At 45.6% G+C, this 19,624-nt stretch overlaps 1 protein-coding gene across 1 annotated transcript in view; it reads right to left on the bottom strand.

Annotated features, from left to right (window-relative positions):
* SGCB (sarcoglycan beta) overlaps nucleotides 1–16,683 on the bottom strand; it is a 415,573-nt gene extending 398,890 nt beyond the window's left edge. Inside the window, exon 1 of the mRNA XM_069631676.1 lies at nucleotides 16,530–16,683. Coding sequence (XP_069487777.1) covers nucleotides 16,530–16,547 — 18 coding nt within the window. The 5' untranslated portion in view covers nucleotides 16,548–16,683. The remainder of the gene's footprint in view (nucleotides 1–16,529) is intronic.
* Nucleotides 16,684–19,624: the final 2,941 nt, after the last annotated feature.

Here is a 19,624-nt window from a genome sequence, read left to right as displayed (position 1 = left end):
GGAAAAGAGTAAACCGTGAGCCAGGTTTCAGTCATGAAAGGGATGTCATTATTTTGGAGACTGATAAAATCTGAGATCTCTGTACTGTGCTTCGCTACTGAGCATACATTAAGGCAAACAAACATATATTAAGTCTAGATTCGGAGGACCTTGTCCTGCCAGTACAAGTCAGTAAAGTCTGTGGTGCTTACATAACAGGCTTAATTTTCGTAACAACATAGAAGTGTTGGCTGTACTGGAAATATGACCTCCATAGTGCCCGAAGAAAGTCCAATAAGTAGGCCAAACGGAGATGGCCTGGATATGGCAGGGCCCACCCACGCCATGGATAGGCTTGCCTTAGCTACAACTACAGCACATCCGCTGCATGGGCAGCACATATGGATTGGTTGGTACATGTGGTCCTCTAGAATAGGCATAAAGAGACACATATTGAATGTGTAGCCAAATATAAACCATGGGCGATCTAGCAAACTTTACACACACAAAAATTAACAACAGAAAACAAACAAAAATAAAATCACACATAAGAACTTGCTAGGCTTATAGCAGGTCGATCTTGTACACATATTGGCGGTGTGTCCGTTCCTGTGAAGAGCATTCAAAACCTCAGACTCAAGAGAACGTACTCATTACCAGGTGACATCAGCCAGGAAATTGCTAAACGTACCACTATTAATGGCTGCCACTGTATTCCTTGACCCTTGGGTGCTGTCTCATTTGAAGTCTCTTTTAAATCATTTGCTTCAATGCTAGAATCCTTCGTCAGAGGCATCAAACACCAACATTCTATGACAGAGGAGGTAGGAACAAAACGGGACTAGTGGCTAAGGCCAAGGCGTCTCGAGAAGGGAGTGCTGTTCAATCCTCCATTATCGAAGTGAACAAACTCCACTTGTCCAACTTGGAGCACAACCTGGCATGATCAAGAGGGCCAGAGGAAAGTGTCTCTAGAACACTTTAGGAAATCTTCAAACTGGAGGTCACGTCAGGCAATTCGGCAAAAATCTTTTTGCCTTCTCCCGATCAAGGGGATGTATACGATGATATAGATAGACAATGAAGTCACAAAGTCAAACTTATCGCTGGGTGTGGAGGGGCTAGAATCAAACCCCACTTTATAGTGACTGATCAGATTCCTGCTTGGCACAAAATGTGATATATCTACAATGTAATCCAGGGAATTATCAGTGCCACTGCCAATTGGCTCTGATCATTCTCCACTGTTCACCAGCCAATGAGCCTCATTACGAGTATGGCGGTAGCCGAGCCTGTAGTACAGGCACGGCTGCCGCCGGTATTGATTTTTATCCAGCGTCCAGAAAAGGGCAATTACCGGGTCATTAAGACCTTGACAGACCCGGTAAGTGCCCTTTCTAGGCGCCGGAAAAAATGAATCCTCATTCCCATTCGAGCCCCATAGGGCTCAATGACAATGGGGAGGGTGGTAGCAACAGTACCGTTATTAACTAAACCGTTGCTACCATCAAGTTCTGCTCGCGGGTGGCGGTATCACCACCCGGTAAAACTTGGTGGCTGTAAGGGCACCCGCAAGCAGAACTCATAGTATGGTGGTATGGTAACAACGGTGCCGGTAGCGATACCGGCGCCGTTGTTGCCTTACCACCATGCTTGTAATGAGGCCCAATGAGTCCTTTTAATGTAGAATGGATATGCTCACTACTGGGATTAGATTTAAAAATTGTGCGTGGGAAGTGACTCTTTCCTTTGCATTGTCAGCCCCCTAAGATACTTGATAGATTTGTTTGTGTGGAAGGGTTGCACAAAGACTCAGCCCATCTACGCTAATGGCTCAGTGGACAGTAATCAAAGTCTTTGGTTTCACATGGATCGTAGAATTGTTTTGGCACATTAGTGCAGAGGCTGTTGAAAATATTTATATTGTGGAATTCCATATGTAAAATGTGCCTTCCCCAAACTGACCTATCTCTGGTTCAAAGAGAATTTCAAGATCAACATTTGGACTAATTCAGGAGGTTTACATAAGATGGCTGACAAATATGGTGTTTTTCTCCGGCGTTGATCCTTGAGGAGTATGAATGATATTGGAGCAGTCATGGGCAGTCTTCATGCTGGGGCCACTGGTGTTATGTACTAGTTTGTCATTCCTACCCAGGATTTGCACTTCATTTCACTTGTAACACAAGGTAGTTGTTCTGGTATTGTGCCTAAGTCTGTTGTCTGTCCTTGCCAGTGGAAGCAGCATGTCACTCCCTTGATGAGAAAGGTCAATGCTGATGTGCTTGGGTAGGTCGTTTTAGAGGCCCATAAGAAGTGTAACAGTTTGTTACTTAAAGAGGTGGTCACAAATGGTGGAAACTCTCACTGACTTCTTTAAGGTAGTAGATACGCTTTTAAATCTGCAAGGCCTACAAATTGACAGGGGTTCTGACTCCCCTCCGCCCCCATTATCCAGTATCGTTCAACCTGGGAATAGCAGCTTTAAGGGTAGAGGTTCTGTTTTTTTGTTGTTGACGTTTACAGCTTAGCGACACAGGTGTACTCTGCCAACTTCTTGGTTCATTTCCAGGTTCAGGTGGGATTAGCAAGCCAGGTTCTAGTAAGAACTACTGTTTGGCAGACATTTCGCCTGCAGCGATGACTAATGTAGCAGTACTCTGTTTGATAATTGAATTCACTGGTGTTGTGAGAACTGTTATCACATGCATTTGCGGTTTCTGATTGTGCTGAAACAATAGTATATCCTCATATAAATGAGAAATGTGATGAGGATGTAACGTTTGCATTACTTGTGGTAATCCCCATTATGCTGGATATCCTACCTCATCATCTGAACGGAGGATAGCACAGGGGCAACACGCTGGTCTTGGAAGTAATACCACGCAGAGCAACAGATGTTTGAATCCCGGATCCGCGCTTAGTTGAAGTCCTTCCTCATTTATTGTTTACGTGGGTTGTGTCATCGGCACCCAGTCTCCTTCTGGGCCCATGTAAAGGGGGCAGAGTAGAGAAAGGCCTAGGATGCATATGTAGAGTTTCATTGCTGTTTTGGGTCTTTTAACTGTCATTTGGTTACTTTTAGTCCCATTCCAAGCCAACTCGGAACTCAAACCTGTTTCTTCTCAGCCATTCATCCACCCCTTCCCTTTCCACTTACGCACTTACCCCCGCCCCTCTCTCCCTTGCGCTGCACCCTTTCTTCATTGTCTTCACTTCCCTATTTCTTCTACCTTCTATCATGCATTTGATTTCGCTCCATTACTCCTACTTACTCTTCTCCTTCCCTGGTTTCATAGCCTTCAGCCTTAAATTGGTGTACCTTCTGCATCAGTCTCTCGCCTCCCCATCTTCCTCCTTCCTTCCTGCACCCACACTCCTCAAATAAGACGCTGCTGTGCTTCCAGGATCTCCAATCTCATCTATCCCCTAGCCTACTGCACAAGACCTGCTCACTCACATCACCCTTTCACTTGGCCTTTGGAATGCACAATGCCTCTGCAACAAGTCTTTCTGCATCTCTGGCCATTTCAAATGTTATCATCTTTCCCCTTCTTGCTATCTCAGAAACCCAACTCTCCCCTCATGACTCTGCTACACTAGCATCTCTCCATACTGACTCTGCTACTTTCTCTCACTTTCCCAGAGCTGTTGGGAAGGGCAGCAGTGTGGGGGTTTCTGATCAATAAGCCTCTCAACACTGCCCTTCTATCAATCTCTGACATCAAGTCTTCCTCTTTTGAATAAGTCACCAATCGACTCCTTCGATCTACCGGCTCTCTCTTTCGACCCTAGGTTTTCTCAACTCCTTCTTCACTGATCTGACATTTCTACAGGAGTCACTTCCTACTGACATTGTCATGCTGGGGGACTTTAACTTTCCCAAGCCCTTTGCAGCTACCATCCCTGAACTTAAATCCCTTCTATCTGACCACTCGTTCTACTTCCTCAACGACCAGTCTGCCCATTCTGGTGGGAGCTTCTTGACTTGGTCTTTCTCTCAAATTAATTTTCCTCGGACTCTTTATTGACCCATCCACCTCTAACCATGCCATTATTTGTTTTAATATCTCGGACCTCCACCTTCTACACCTCATCTCTCCTCTTAAATGACCAGGAGGAAAATTCAGGCAGGTCTCTCTTGCCTCTTACCTTGATGATGCGAGGACCTCTGTGCTGTCTCTTTACCCTATTTTCATGCTTCTTCCATTCACCAGGCTTTCTTTGACTTTCACTATGCACTTATGACTCCATTTGATCAACACTGTCCTGCTCCCACATCACACCTTCCCGCCTCAGTCCTGATCATCTCTGAAATTCAGACCCTCAAAACAAACATGTGCCATGAGCCTCAATGCTGGCGTTAATTATGGACACCTTCCCAACTCCTAGCCTACAAAGATTCTTTTGCTTCCTTATCCTCCCTACTGGACTCTGCCAAATCACAAACCTAATCTCATTCCTTCACAACCACCCCCACAAACTATCTACGCTCCAATCTTTGCTCACACCTCCAAAGCCAATATCTATCAACTACTCCTTTTCTGCTAATGAATTAGCTCACTGCTTTTCCACACCCTCACAGCCCTCCTCTCACACCCTCCTTCTGTCCACCACCACTCCCCCCACCTCTTTTACGCTCAACTACTTCTTCCCTATTTCTCCTAGGGAATTAGCACCCACCCTTCGCAGTGCCAGCCCATCTTGCATTCCTATCAACCCTTTTGCTGCCCAACTGTTAAAAGCCTTAGTCTCAAACACTTGACTGTATCTCTCTGAGCTCTTTAACCTCTCTCTCGCTACTGGACTCTTCCCTGCCTCCTTCAGATCTGCATCTGTCTTACCCGTATTGAGGAAAACCCCTGCTGACCCAAATATCTGAGCAAACTATTGCCCAGTTTCTCTCCTTCCCCATTAATCAAACGTCCATAAGCAGGATCACTAAGTACCTCCAGGAGAATGGCCTTTGGGATGCACTTCAATCTGGCTTTCATAGTGAACACTCAAACGAGACTGCACTTGTGCATGCCTCCAACTTTCGATCCGCTCCAAACTCTCGTCCATACTCAACCTTTTGGGCCTTTCTGCTAATTTTGAGACTTAACCACTCTTCTCTTCTCCTCCCTATGCCGGGCCTTTGGTTTTGTAAATCCACTCTTGGCTGGATCGCCTTCTACCTGGAAGGTTGGTCCCTTAAAACCTCTTGGAACTTGCAAACTTCTGACCCCATCCATCTCCCTGTCGGCTTTCCCAAAGGGTCAGTCCTTTGACCTCTACTCTTCACCCTCTATACTTCTGCACTATGTTTTCACTATCCCCTTTTTGCTGAGGACACTCAAATATTTTTTTTCCTTTACCATAGCCATCTCGGAACAGATTAAGAACAGTCTCACTGCAATGTGTTACCGGAGGTCTCTCCACTGCCTCATGCTGAACTCTTCAGAAACAGAATTCACCTTTGTCTCATCTTCCAATGCCATCCTACCCTCTCCTATCTCCTTCCCGCCTGACCTTCTTGCTTGCACATCCGAAGTTTGTAATGTTGGGGTCCTCTTTGACTTCACTACCACAGGCTCTGATGCTTGCATTACCCTTCTCAACATTTGGAAAATGCGTCCGTTTCTTACTAACCACATCACAAAAACTAACCTTCGCTCCTGTGCTCAGAAAACTGGACTACTCTTCAAGCCTACTTCTTGGCCTTCCTCAATTCTCCTTCCTCCCACTAGACAAATTCCTCAACTCTTCTAGCCCTACTATCAACAACCTACCCATATCCCATCCCACTTCTCCCTACTGACAACAAGCTGTTTGGCTCTCCATGCACAACTGCACTATTTTGAAGTTCCTTCTCCTAGTCTGCATGACTATCAAAGGGCTTGATACCTGTCTGATTGTATCAAAGTTTACTCACCAACTCGTTCCCCTCCGATCCTCCTGTGCACTCAGCCTCACCATCCCATACCTTCCCTTGCCTCCTCAAGCTTGCGCTCTTTCTCCCTACTCGCCCCGCTCCACTGAAACCCGTGGCCTACAACAATCAAAGCACAACTGTGCTCTTCAAAGTTTGGCTTCAACTACATTACTTGTTAAAGTAGGAACTCCGTCCGATCTTCCATACATGACCCCACCACTGCCTCCATTGAAGCTTAATGTAATTTCATATATTTGATTACTACTCCTTTTTAGTTTAAAGCACCTGCCCCCTCATGTTAATGTTACCTTTGTAAATCATCCAAAGAGCCATGCTTTCTCCAACGTATGTATGCATATTTTGCTACACAGGGCATCTTCTATGCAGTGTGGCTGGGAGCCCCTTAGGCCTCCCTTGTATATCCCTTGTGGGAACTACCGTGTCCAAGGACAGCAGGATACTTTTTATCCTTTGAACCTTTTATATTGTGAGAATCAGCACACCCCACCTTATGTGAAGTGCTGAGGGGTTACATAGCATCTTCTTTCTTGCTGCTCCTGTAACATTTATGTTACAGTGACAAGCATACCTGAATGGCTGGTGGCAGTGGACGTGTTCTACTGACTTCTGTGCAGTTTTTACCTGCAGGCTTTGTTTACAGCCCCAGTTATGCACAGAAGAGTCGCCATAGACCCAAATGGTGGCCGTATTATTTTTGTGCCATTTCTTTCAGGAAACCTTTGTGAAGCCCACCGAGACTCCAGAATGTCTGTGAAGACAGGAAACGAGGGAGATGTCCGAAACTCTGCATTCCTTTGTCTTCTGGCATGACTGCCTGGAACCAGTTCCAACTGGGAGGCTGGCTGTCCATGTAGCATGAGTGTGGATTGGCTGGGTTCCTTTATAAATGGCCTGGATCCTAACGCTGAAGAGAAGTTGACCACTGGATCTGAATCCGATGAGGACGAAGAAGAGAAGACGCTTGAAGCTACCAGAGACGCCTGCTAAGTGACCACTGCTGTGCTGACCCTTTCTTCCATGCAACAGAGGAGACCCAAAGGGGATGTTTCCTTCCCTTGGATTGATAGGACCAACCGGTCATAAGAGGGCCTCCATGTCGAGCCATCCCACGACGAGTTGTGGCCTTCCTGGGCTGCAAACCACCAATACCCTGGGACCACGAGGCTGAGTGCTGTGTATTGTCTTCAGAAGAACAAATGTAGCTGAAACTTCGGTGGACTCCTGCTTGACTCCAGAACCAAGATTCCACTACTTGAAGTCCCCTCACCAGAGTGCTGGACTGAGAAAGCGAGGCAAATCAGACGACAACCGTTCTTGATCTGGTGTCTTGAGAAGGGCACCAAATCCACAGAGCTGAAAAAAGCTAACTCTGCCAGGAGCCTTTTCACTCAACTGCTGCAGAGAAATCCCTTCCAGTGTCCTTTCTTTTATCTGAAGAACAAGAATCCTGACCGGGTCCTGCAGCTGCTGCATCATGAGGGTGTCTGCCTGCATCATCTTCTTCATTGCTGAGGTACTGTGAGACTCGAGGTAATACTTACCAAGAGTTGTTCTGTTGCTCCTGTGTGGCTATGGGGGGTAATTTGTGTAGTTGAGAGTACGCCCATTCCTGTTCACCCAGGCCTAATCCTGGAATGCATTAAGGAAGCCTTCTACAAACCCTTTTACCCCCAAGAACGGTTACTTAACTGATACAGAAGAATTCTAGAGGAACTCTTACTTTTTCTACAGCTTCTGCCTACATTCTTGACTTCGAATCTGACCCTGAAAGAGGCTCAGAACTAGATACGGAAGGACTCCTAAAGCCTGGGCTCTGATTACTAATTAACTTACCTTGTGTTGGTGTGGTTTCTGTCCTAAGGATCTGAAACCAAGTTATTACTTACCTTTGAATTGTAGCCAATATTCTAAGTGTTACAAGTGTAACTGTATTATTCCTGAAACAGAATAGGTTACAATGTTCTTACTCACCTATGAAGTACATACTGTCATTCTGAAAAGTAATTAAAGTTTTTACTTACCTTTGATTACTTACCTTTGAATTGTATCTGCTATTCTAGAAAGTATTACAAAGTTAGTACTCACCTTTGAATTGCATACTGCCATTCAGAAAAATATTACAAGGTTTTTTTAATTTTTTTAAACAGTTTTTATTAATTTCAACAAAAAAGAAAACCAAACAGTTAACAACAATTAAATATTCAAAGTCTCATGTACAGTTTCGTAATGTGTCCACCGCCCCCCTGTTACCGCCCTCCCCTATCCCTAGCCCACCCCTCCATCTGCTCCCCCCGAAGAACCATCGTCCTCCAGGCAAGCCTGGTCAGACCCAGACAGACAGTGTAGCTACTAATTGCCTCCAGGCTATCAACGACTCCATTTCTTCTTCTCCACCTCTATTTATTGCTTTGCTCCACACCACTGTTTCCGCGTCCGTATTACAAGGTTATTATTCCCCTTTGAATTGCAATCTGACATTCTGAAAAGGAATTGCTACGTTCTTACTTACCATTGAATTGTGGCCACTATTCTACAAAGTATTACAAATGTAACTGTATTATTCTTGAAACATAATATGTTACATGTGTTATAAAGTTATTACTTACCTTTGAGTTGCTGCCATTCTAGAAAGTATATACAAAGTGGTTTTACTTACTGCCATTCTAGGAGTCTTTTACATTGTGGTTTACTTACCAGAAGTATTGTATTGGTTTTTATATTTTATTTGCTTAGGATAGTACTTACCTTCCAAAGAATTCTCTTTGCCTGTGTGTATATGTAAAATAAACCATTATTTGTACATATAGATAAGTGTTTCTTTGGACCATATATATGCTACAAGTAACCTATTGGCTATTGCTTTGCCCAATTTTTTGTTATATAAATGTAATAATGAGATTGGGTGATAAGACTCACAGCGTCGTGGCTCCTTCCTGACTTCAACATCACTACTACAATGTCCTCCCTCATTAGGTCTGGAGGCACCCTTTATGAAAGGCGCAGTCATAAAGCTACCGTAGCTTAGGGACCAATATATCGGAGTACGTTTTGTAAAATTCCACCGAGAGGCCATCCCCTCCCAGTGTTTTCCAATTCTCGAGAGAATCTATTACTAGTTTAATCTCCCCTTGTGTCACTGGTTCCTCCATATGGTTTATGGCCACCGCACTCAGCATGTGCAGGGAAGCCTGTACCTGCACCTCATTCATATTTTGCGCTCTAAAACACTTGTGTACGAGCGCGATATAAATAAGATATCTTTCATTCATTCATCGGTATCAGCAGGGTTCCCCTTTGAGTATAGGTTCTCATAGTAGTCCTGAAATACCTCATTTATGCCCCTTTGCATTATGACCAACCCACCAGCTTTGGATTCCATTTGAGTTATCAGTCCCTCTGATTCTTCCCTCTTGAGAAACCAGTCTAAGAGGTGTCCCTGAATGTCTCCCTCCCTATGAATCCTCGTTGTATATTTGGCATAATCATGTTTCACCGGGCGCCTGTGCTTGTTGTCGCAGGACACGTTCTCGTAGGAGGAGTTCAGTCCCACATGCTATCCCCATGTTATCTCACCTTCCAGTGTCATTATCTGCTTCTCTACCATTATCTGCTTCAGGGTTGCTTGGAGTGTGGAACGGATCTCACACGTCGTGGCTAGGCACTTCCCCTTGTTGGTAACCTTGAACACCTCCCAAACTGTACCATAAACCTCCACGGACCCTTCATTAAGCTCAAAGAATACTTTGGCCTAACCGATCTCCCACACGTATTTCAATGATTGTGCTCTCAATCTCCAGCTGGGAATTGTTCTAACCCACTTCCCCCAGGTCATTGTGGCCTAGTCAATTAGCGAGTATGTATTGTGCGGATAATAATAGGAGTTTTCACTTGTGCCCCCCATTTGCTCCCTCCATAGATCAAGGTCTAATTTGCAGTTCAGAGATTTGGAAGCAAGTGTCTTAAACATCAGTTTGAGATCGGATCTGTCTAGGTGTGGGTCAAGAAGCAGTTGAGGTCCCCTCCTCATATCAGTTCCCTGTGCCTATGGCCTCCTATAATCTGGATCACTCCTGGTAAATACATGTAATTATCAATACTGGGGGCATTGAGTTGGTTAGGAAAATATCTCTGCCCCCTTCAACACTCCTAAAAGTACAAGTGTCCTGCCCCGTTCGTCTTGCACACTTTAAGTAATCTTCAAAGGAACCCCTTTCTCTATCTATGTTAAAACCCGCCTGGAATAAGAAGAAAATGTGGTGCCAGATACCGCCCCGTCCCAGCTCAATTTGACCGTCCTGAGTTCCACTGTGGTGAGATGTGTCTCCTGTATGAGCACTACATGGACCCCACGATCCATCTTTTCAGATGTCCCCAAATTTCTTGTTGCTTAGCGGCACGCCCCATTCCTCGTAAATGCACCACCCCAGATCACTACCATTATTCCCCTTCCCCACATTTCAGTCCACACCATGAAGTCTGGATTTCGGTATCAAAACGGGCTGTGTCCCTACCCTTCCAACCCTACTCCCCATCCTCAACACCCCTCCTCTCTTCCCACCTCCTCCCCAACTCAATAACAAACATCTTAATGTACGGTAGCTCTAATGTACTACCTGGCGCTTAAGCGCTCAACAGTTACCTGCATTCCCACAAGGGGAGTATATGGCTCCCGTGTCCGTGCTGGGGGGCCTGACGGCTCAATCTCTCTTCGTAACACAATCAACTGGTGAGGCGAATGGTAGGTAGCCCAGAACGTGTTTCTCCAGCTCCTCCCTTCCCACCCACTTTTAATACGAGTCCTCCTGTGGTTGCAGCTTCAATCCTTTCAGAAGCAGGTCTCAGCACGTCTTGACTCAGATGTAAAGGTCAATCTGTGCTCTACATGATTTCCTCCATTTCGGCCTCTGTGTCAGGCTCCCATCCAACTATCTATAAAGTTAAAATTTCCATCAAAATGACTCTCCCAGGCCCCACTCTCAATCACCCAGCCTTGAGCGACTTATGTTCTCGTCTATCGGACAGCCCACCACCCTGTTTCTTCATTAACGAACATGAACAATTTAGTCGAACAGCTTCCCTCTGCTTCTCACCATTCCCATACTTCTTCTGGGAAATTGAAAAACCAATGTCTGTCATCTTGGATTATCTTCAGTTTGGCCAGATGTAGCAACATGTAGCGGGTTCCGCTCTCCGTTAAGACCCGTTTTGTTTCAATTAAATTCTGTTTCTGTTGTTGCACACGCTTCGTGTAGTCTGGGAACATCATGATGGTAGTGTTAGCAACCCATATCGGACCGTTCTGCCTGGCCATCTGAAGGATTACTCTGTGCTTAAAGATCCAAGCCACCACCGATCTGGCTGCAGGCTGGGGCCTTTGTGCGGTGACTCTATGGGCACGTTCCACCGCTAACTATTTTGAGAGCCCTTTTGACCCCAGCTTGTCTTGTAACCATGTCTCCATGAAGTCCCCTTCTTCGCCCTTGGGGAGGCCGACCATGTGTAGGTTGTTTCTTCTTGAGCGGCCCTCCGACTCTTCTGCCCATGCCTCTAGTAACTTGGTCGTCTGTAGCAATGCATGAACTTATTTTGCCCGGAAGAGCTTCAGTTCTTCGCCAATAGTGCTGATTTTAGATTCAAGGGCCATCCTGGAACTCTGTACCGCCTGCAAGACTTCGGATAATAGGGGCATCTCCTTTGATCGTAGGGGACAGTAGGCCCACGAGAATCTGTGGGTACGTCACCAGAGTCGCATATTTGTCCATTTTTGGATGTCTGCCTTTGACCCCCCCATCATAGTCACTGTAAGGTTTCTGAAGATACAGATCCTGTGACGCGTTGGTGTGCCTTACAGTCCGTACCTCCACCTCCCTTCCTGTTCACCTTCCACCAGGATACCGCTGGTATACACTGTAGTACGCTCCTATCATCAAGATCCCACTATTCAGGCTTAAAATAGCATGTCCCCTTTTATGTAGCGTAGAGCTAGAGTGAACTGTGGTCTCTGTATCCCGGTTACTGCAGCCCAAGCCAGTCAATCATGCTAGTTACAGGAAAACTAAAGAGGACGATCTGCAAATAATGTCAGGCCCAAGAATAGTCACTTCTATTCTGTATTTATGTCACGCGAAACTTCTATGCTCTCAGTGCTCTTCCTATTCAGTACACGCAACCTTGCTAGGATGTCGTCGTTATACCCAGTGTTAGGGAGCATTCTCCAGAATGGCTACTTTCCCTTATCTGTCCCTCAGCAGCTTTGCTGGATTTCTAGGATTTTTTTTTTCCACCAGGTAAGAGTGTGAGCCTTTTTTCCCACTCTTACATGTTTTTGCTGTATATTGTACATTTTTGCTCATAGACTATGGAGTCTCACACCCTCCATAGGCATCATCGTTTTACTGTGTGTCACACAGCACCTTTAGTGCAGTGACACAGGGTTGTCTTTTTCAGACTTCCATTTTCTGGGACTGACCACTGTCTCCCAGAACATGTAAAGTTGCCTTTGACTTTCCTTTTTAAATGTACAGACCCAGTACAACCTATCTTCCAATAGAGTACTGCAAGGGTTAATAGTTATCCCTTTTTGTCTGTTTCATATGGAACATTATTTCGTCCCCCTTTCTCTAAGATTTGATTGGTGGCAGTGGTATCTACCATTTTTATTCTACCGCGAGCTATGAAAATAGACTCGGTAACAGAGGCTATGGTGGTAGCCTCGAACTGTAACCCGCTGGACCCCTTTCATTTTTATTTGGTTCTGGTTGGGTTTATTCGCCATTTCTTTTTGTAAAGGTCTTTCTCGTGTTTTACTCTGCGCGCCAAACCAGGTTTGGTTCCTTTGTTCGCCGCGGGCTTCTGCACAGAAGCCCTCCTTAGGCGCCCGAGTGTCTGGGTGGACAGGAGGTGAGGGAGGGGTTTTACGCCCCCTGCTCAGGGTCTCCTTGGAGACCCAAGTCGCACTCTTGTTTGATTGGCTAGGTTACTGTCCTGCCAGGACAGCCACCCTGATGTGTGATTGACAGCCAAGCTGTGTGAATGGGGGAAAACTGCATAAAAAGCAGGTCTCTGGGACTTGGAAGGCAGAGTCGCCACTGGATCGAGAGAACCGAAGAGAAGCTGAAGGAAGAGGACTACTGAACCTCCCTGTGAAGCCCTGCTGCTGGTCCGAATCGCCTGAAACTTCAACGACAGGGAAGATCTGCAAAGAATCTTCTCACCTTGAGCTGGTGGGACCAACCAGTTCGCCAAACACCAAGCAAGGCCTCCCTCTCCTGGTCGAATTTGCTGTGCATCGCTGCAGTGAACCGGATAGCCAGTAGGACCGGACCCCGTTTGGGTTTTAAGGAGCGCACCTTTTATTTGTCGCTTTACTCTGCTGCTGGTTTCTTCCATGGGCAGTGCAGGACCCTCAGTCTTCCTCCGTCTTGTCAGTCCGACAGTTGCTTCAGGAACCGTGAGCCTGCAGGACCTGCCAGGAACTTCTGCCTCAGCTACAGCATTCGTCTTCTACTAAGGTACTGTTCAAATCCGGTTGTTCATTCCGTCCGACTGCGCTGAAAGTGTTTTAAATCTTTCGCTAATCCGAGGGCTTGTCCTTCTCTACTCTTTTAAATAACTTTTCTTCTGACCAACTTCGTTTCGAACTCTTGGCAAAGACTTAACCGCGAACTACTCTGAACTGTGTGATTCTCTGCAAAGACACTGAACCACTAACATTGGCCCAGGCCTATTGATTTGAATCCTAGTTGTACTAAGCCTTTTCTAGATTGCCCTGCCTATTACTTGTTGGTGCTGCTTAATTTTAGAAACCTTGTCTTTCCCTCCTTTTTTGAATAGCTGCAGTGCCATTTTGCGCACACTTAATTTTGAGCTTAACTTGTCCAGAATTGATTGGGTGGTGTATAGTGTATTACGATTGTAATTTTCTGCTGCTTTACATTAGTGAACTGTTGTATAACTGATGGTGTAAGTAAAAGTATATTCTTTTACTCAGAAACCTTGAGTCAGTGTTTGTTTGACCCATAGTGATTGCTGTGCTTGTGTGTAACTTCTGATACTGCTCACTTTACTCTTGAGATAAGTCTGGCTGTTCAGCCATCGCTACCACTTTACTGTGTAGTACAGGCTGTACCAAAGGTGAATTTGTACTTGTAGTCTTAATTGTATGTGGTGTTCCCAAAGGGTACTGCATATGATTCTGCCTAAACCCCGCCAGTCCGCTTCCTGCTCTACTGCCTGCTTTCGCCCCCTGAAATCTGTGTTGTCAGCACCCTGAGCAGTCCTGAGCCTGGGTTTGCCCTCATCAAACTAGGGCTGGCTGAGCCGTTCCAGTTGCGCTGGGTTACACTGTACCGCGGCTACTGGCACCATGCAGTGTTGTTGGGGTTATCACTCCGTCTTCTCCCATCCATTTCTAACACTTGCTCCGCCTGCTGCCACCCACCTTCATGTATTAGTGCACAGCACCAACAGTCCAATTGGCTCTCAGAAGGGGTATTTTTTGCCTCGAAAAAGTATTCACAGAGGTGGGTGCATTCTACCAGCTCCCTCTGTACAAGTCGCGATGCTGAGGCTTTCAGTCTGTCTCCGCTGGTGCCTCACAGTTCGATGCAACGAACGGTGGCCCTCTTGGTGTCGACTCACCACTGCTCCCACCTTGAGTCCATCAAAGAATAAGGACCGCCGAGACAGTTCACTGCTAGGAATGGATATTTCCAGACGCCTGGGGTGCTCCCCTCTCCAAATTTCCACATGAAGTCGGTTGTCTCAGGCCACTGACAGGATTATCCAGAAGATTAGCGGGCGGTTGCAGGAGCCTCGAAGAGTTAGGTGCACATCTGCTGCCTGCTGGCCACGCCCCCATCTCCCCAACCTTTGATAAGTTCTGTAACAGTTGTGTGAGATCTGCTACTGAATGAGGTTTCATTTCAGCCAAGAGCAATGCATCTGGCATAATGTTATCAGTGAAAGAACCTGTATGCATGCCTTCTCCCTGCCTGTAATCTTTCAATGGAATTGGTTACTGAGGTGCACCAGGGTACTAGACTAATCTAGTATTAGGCAGGTCACCAGATGTTACCTGGTGAGTTACAGATGCGGATCATTTAAATAATGATCCAAGCTCTTCATAGCAACAGTCCTTAGTAGATGGTGGTTCAGTGATTTTCAGACCTGTAAAATCAGTTTTTGGGCCAGCATGGTCCCTCTCCCTTGAAGCACAATCTCCCCCCATGTGACAACATCCATATTCTCATCTGCCCTCATAACGTATATGTCAAATGTCTCTGTAATTGCACTTCATGGAACCCTAGTGATGTCTGTTCTACGTACTGGGCTTCAGAAAAGGATGACCGTGGAAGCTACTGGCCAGGGATTTTCATAAATGTATTTCAAAGGACATTTAACCGGCTGGGAAAAACAGAATAAAATGTGTCAAGCACCCGATGACGAGTTTATCCGTGTTTACTTTGGCTTCCAATGTTGTTCCCGCTTAGTTTTCGAACAGTTAGATGTGCTTCTATAGTTGTTTGATGTCGTTGGTTTAATGTTGTCTAGTTTACTCTGCTTTGCACAATGATGTATTTATGTATACTCACGGAATGTTTCTTTTTTAGCTGTACTGCATCTCATACATTTTGCCTCCATGACTGCTGCAATAATAAATATTCCATAAACTGTAATTCTTGATAAATATATTATAAATGTATTATTACATTGCCAGGCAATGCATTCAGACATACCAATAGTTTGGATGAAAGGTTGTATTTTTTTACGGAACGTGGAGTTATGTATTCATTTTACTTTGAAGTACCAAAAACTAAAGAAAAAAATGGATGCTGCACGTTACTCTGACTTTACAATGTGCCTGTTGTTGAAGGAATACATTATATTGCATTTGGGCACTGCGTTCTAAGAAGTACAGATCTAGAACAGTTGTGTTCCACTTAGAAAAGTTCAGGTTACTTTATTTCTCATATTCAGTAACACTGGTCAAAACTACTAGTGAAGTAACTTATCAAAATGGCCCACAAAAAAGTGCCCCACTTTGACAAATAAAATCTGGCACGCACTGGCATTTTATGTTTTTGGTTTTTGTTTTTGGTTCGGGCATTGCCGTATCGGCCAGTGCGAGCCTGGGTATGTACATAATAAAGAGACCACACATCAGCCATCCTCATTCATTCCAGCTTTGATCAGCCCCAAACTGACTCTTTGGGAATTTACACAAACAACATTCTCCTGGTCTGTCAATCCCACACACAAAATACGTGAACATTCCATCAGCATACACGGATGGCCGGCAGCATTACAAGGTGGACATGACGACATTCACTTAGTTACTACGCAAGGTCAGTGAAATACGAAGTGGAAACGGGACATTCCAGCGGAAAGTAACGGCAAAGCCATAATACTTTAAATGGGAATACAGCAGCGGAGAAAGCCATAGTTCCACGCCCCTCGCTTCCTGAGCAACCGCAGAAAGGACCATGGTTCCTTCCTGGCCCTCCCACTTTAAGATTATGAGGGGATATTTTAGCATACTACATCGCTGCAACAAGACCGTTATCCATCCGCCGCGCGCGCCGTCATTGCAGTTACTGCACTAGCGCCCACAGACCTGCTCAATCGCCGCCATCTTCCTCTCCACCGAGCATGAGATGGACAGCTGCAACCGGAGCCCGGTTGAGGAACAGCGCAGAGGAGGTGCCAAAAACTATGGGTAGCCACCACGGTGTACTAGGCAAGGGGTGTCTCGGCACAGCCTCTTCTACGCCTCCGCCGCCCCGGTGCAGCGTAGTAGAAACAATTTACAAAGCAGCGTCACTTTGAACGTTCTAGCAACTAATTCGCATTTCAGACTCGAAGCGTATGACTGGCTGCCCGGAAAGAGAAAGTCGCCAGGAGCCCCGATGCACCCCCCTGCGAGGCGGTGGTATCTGCCAGAAGCTCGATTCTTTGGTATCCAAAATAACCCCTTGAAGTCTTCAAGCGCCGCGCTGCACTGTGCAGCAAGGTAGATCCTGGTTTCTTCAAAGCAAGTTCTTGGATCACAGGCTAGTATTCTTGCTGCACATAACAAAGTGTATGCCTTAGTTTAAAGCAAGTTATCAGGGAACAGATGTGGTTTAAATTGAAATCCTCATACCCCTGTGTCCACCCACTTTGTTAGGTCGTCTATGTAATTATACCCTTGGTGCCATGTTGATGTCTGACCCTCGCCTGGTGGTCTACAAAGATGTTATTCCATGAACTCTTGAGATTGCAACACCACAGCCTTTTCAATGTATCTGGCTGGCTACATAGGACAAATTGAAAATAGGTCAATAGTTCGACAGAACTATAGGGTCCACCGTGGGTTTCTTGAAAGGGGGAATCATAACCCAGGCATTAATCCATTACTATGCCAACATACATTATTCTTGCTCATTCCTCCTGGCCCCTTCCTTTCCCAACCAGTAAGGTGCAGAATGAGAACAGTCTTCTTTTTGGCATAAAAACGGCTGCAGATTTATTTTCACACACATAATAAAAACACATGAAACAATTGTGAAAATAGCTCAGAAGGTGCGGCAACGGCTCCGTGTCCAAAACCTGCTTCCCTCTTTTCCAAACATAGTCCATAGTAGGCACAACTCCCCCAACCCTTTGTGTCTGAGACCCGCCTGCCCCTGAAGGTGTTCCTGGGCTGGGAGAGCGCTGTTTTGTTCGGGGGAAGCTGAGCCTCTCATTGTTACCACCAGACACCCCGACGCTTAGGCTCCCAAGCGGCTCTGGTCCGACAAGAGCGAAGACCCTTCCAGCTTTCCCATGGCTCATTCGGAGTCTGTCTCTTGTCACTTGTTGCCAAAACACTGCCATGCCGAAGGTGGGTTACTGCCCTCTGCGGCTCCCCCATTTCCAACTTCGTAATTCCAGTGGCTACATGCATAACTCCAGTAACTCCATGCCCAATGCTGACAAATGCACTCCGTCCGTCTACCAGGGACTACCAATTGATCAGGACTCCCAGGTATCGGCTTTCACCAACTGTGAGGTCACTTTTTTTGTCATACTTCACCCTCAATCTGCTCCTCTCCATTTTCTATTAGTCCAAAACTCCCCAAAGCAGAGTTTGGGAAGTTTTATCCTTATCTTTGCTCTGCCTGCCCTTGCAGGAGTTACCATGCCTGCAGAGTGCTGGGTGAAATTGAGCTTTTATCTTTTGTTAGACTTTCAAACCCAACTTTGCCTTCCTTCCCCCTTGTCTCAGTCCTATCCCTTTTTTATCAGGCAATACCTGCACCCTTTATTAATACTCGGACTGACAGCCCTTGCCGGAGATCTTGTGCTGGCGCAGCGCCGTTTCCGATAGGGGAAGATGATCTCTTCTTTCCTTTTAATAAAGCCCCTTTCACCTTTGTACTTACACAAGGGAGGCTCCCCCCTTTCCATTTTACTTATCATGTAGGGCCAATCTCCACAACCCTAATCCTCTGCGAATGGGCTGCCTTTGCAGAAGTTTTATTGGGCTGGAGAAGTGCTGGTCACGGCCGGGAGGAGCTGACCCACCCTCTTTTTAAATAGACCTCCTTCACTTTTTCATTCCTTCAGCAGGCCAAAGCTCCCCTGCCATAGACCCAGCAGACTGCTGTAGTGTTCAATAATGCAAGAAGACGAAATGACTTATTTGAGATTTAATCAAGGAATCTCCGGCGGGCTGCCCCCGACCAACCACTCCTCACCAAGTCGACTGACGCTTCGCTCTCTTCCATTCTGAGTTCTCGAATGGAGGAAAACGAAACGTTCACCCACAGGGTGTGTCATATCAATTTCTAAGATTACACAATGTAACATCTCCCTTCCCAGAATCCCAAAGAACAAAAAAAAAAAACAACTATGTGCATAAACAGTGCAAGCAGAAAACAAAAGAAGAAGAAGAAGAAAAATGATGAAAAGTAAATAAAAATACAACGAAAAGGATACGCTTTGACATCTCCGGCACCACAGGAATATGCAATGCAATTTGCATAAATGTCTGGTGTACACAATTTAATGTTATAATAATAAATAAAGTCTTCTCTGTAATTGGGTATGACTCTCCTCGGTCTTGTAGATTGTCCAACATTTCTGTATGGAACCCTTTGGCACTCTACAACAGTTGACTCCTTCACTGTTTTTCTTCCCAATTCTCTCTCATTCACTTTTTGTTTTAATACATCGGGGGTATTGTTAATGTCTTCCAAGCCATTTTTCCTTGCTAACGTGATGTCATCACAAGACCACTTATCTCCATTGTCCAACACAACTGATTTCTCCAAACGCTTAATTACTTTCTGGGGAGTGCGAAATTTGGACTCTCCTTTCAAGATTCTTCTGGGCTCTTTTATCCTGACCCAGTCCCCTACTCCCACACTGCTCTCCTTCACTCTTATGTTGATCATAGTACCTCTTATATTGTTCTTGTCTTTTCTTGACTCTCTCCATGATCTCATCCATGTCCAGGCGTGCACTCTTCTTAGTGCTCATCCAAGGCGGCTTGAGTCTATTGTTAGCAACCCTGCCTCTCATTAATGTAAACGGTTCCACACCAGTAACAGAATGGGGGGTGACTTTATAAGTATTTAGTGCTTCCTTTAGAGTATCCTTCCATGGCAGATTATTTACGACCGCCAACTGAATTGTCCCTTTTATAAAGCGATTCATCCTCTCCACAAGTCCATTACTCATGGGATG

Source organism: Ambystoma mexicanum, chromosome 6q (genome assembly GCF_040938575.1).
Source record: "Ambystoma mexicanum isolate Mex_15411 chromosome 6q, UKY_AmexF1_1, whole genome shotgun sequence".
Lineage (NCBI taxonomy): Eukaryota > Metazoa > Chordata > Amphibia > Caudata > Ambystomatidae > Ambystoma > Ambystoma mexicanum.
The sequence above is the reverse complement of the archived record's forward strand: the minus strand, read 5'-3'. Positions and strand labels throughout refer to the sequence as shown.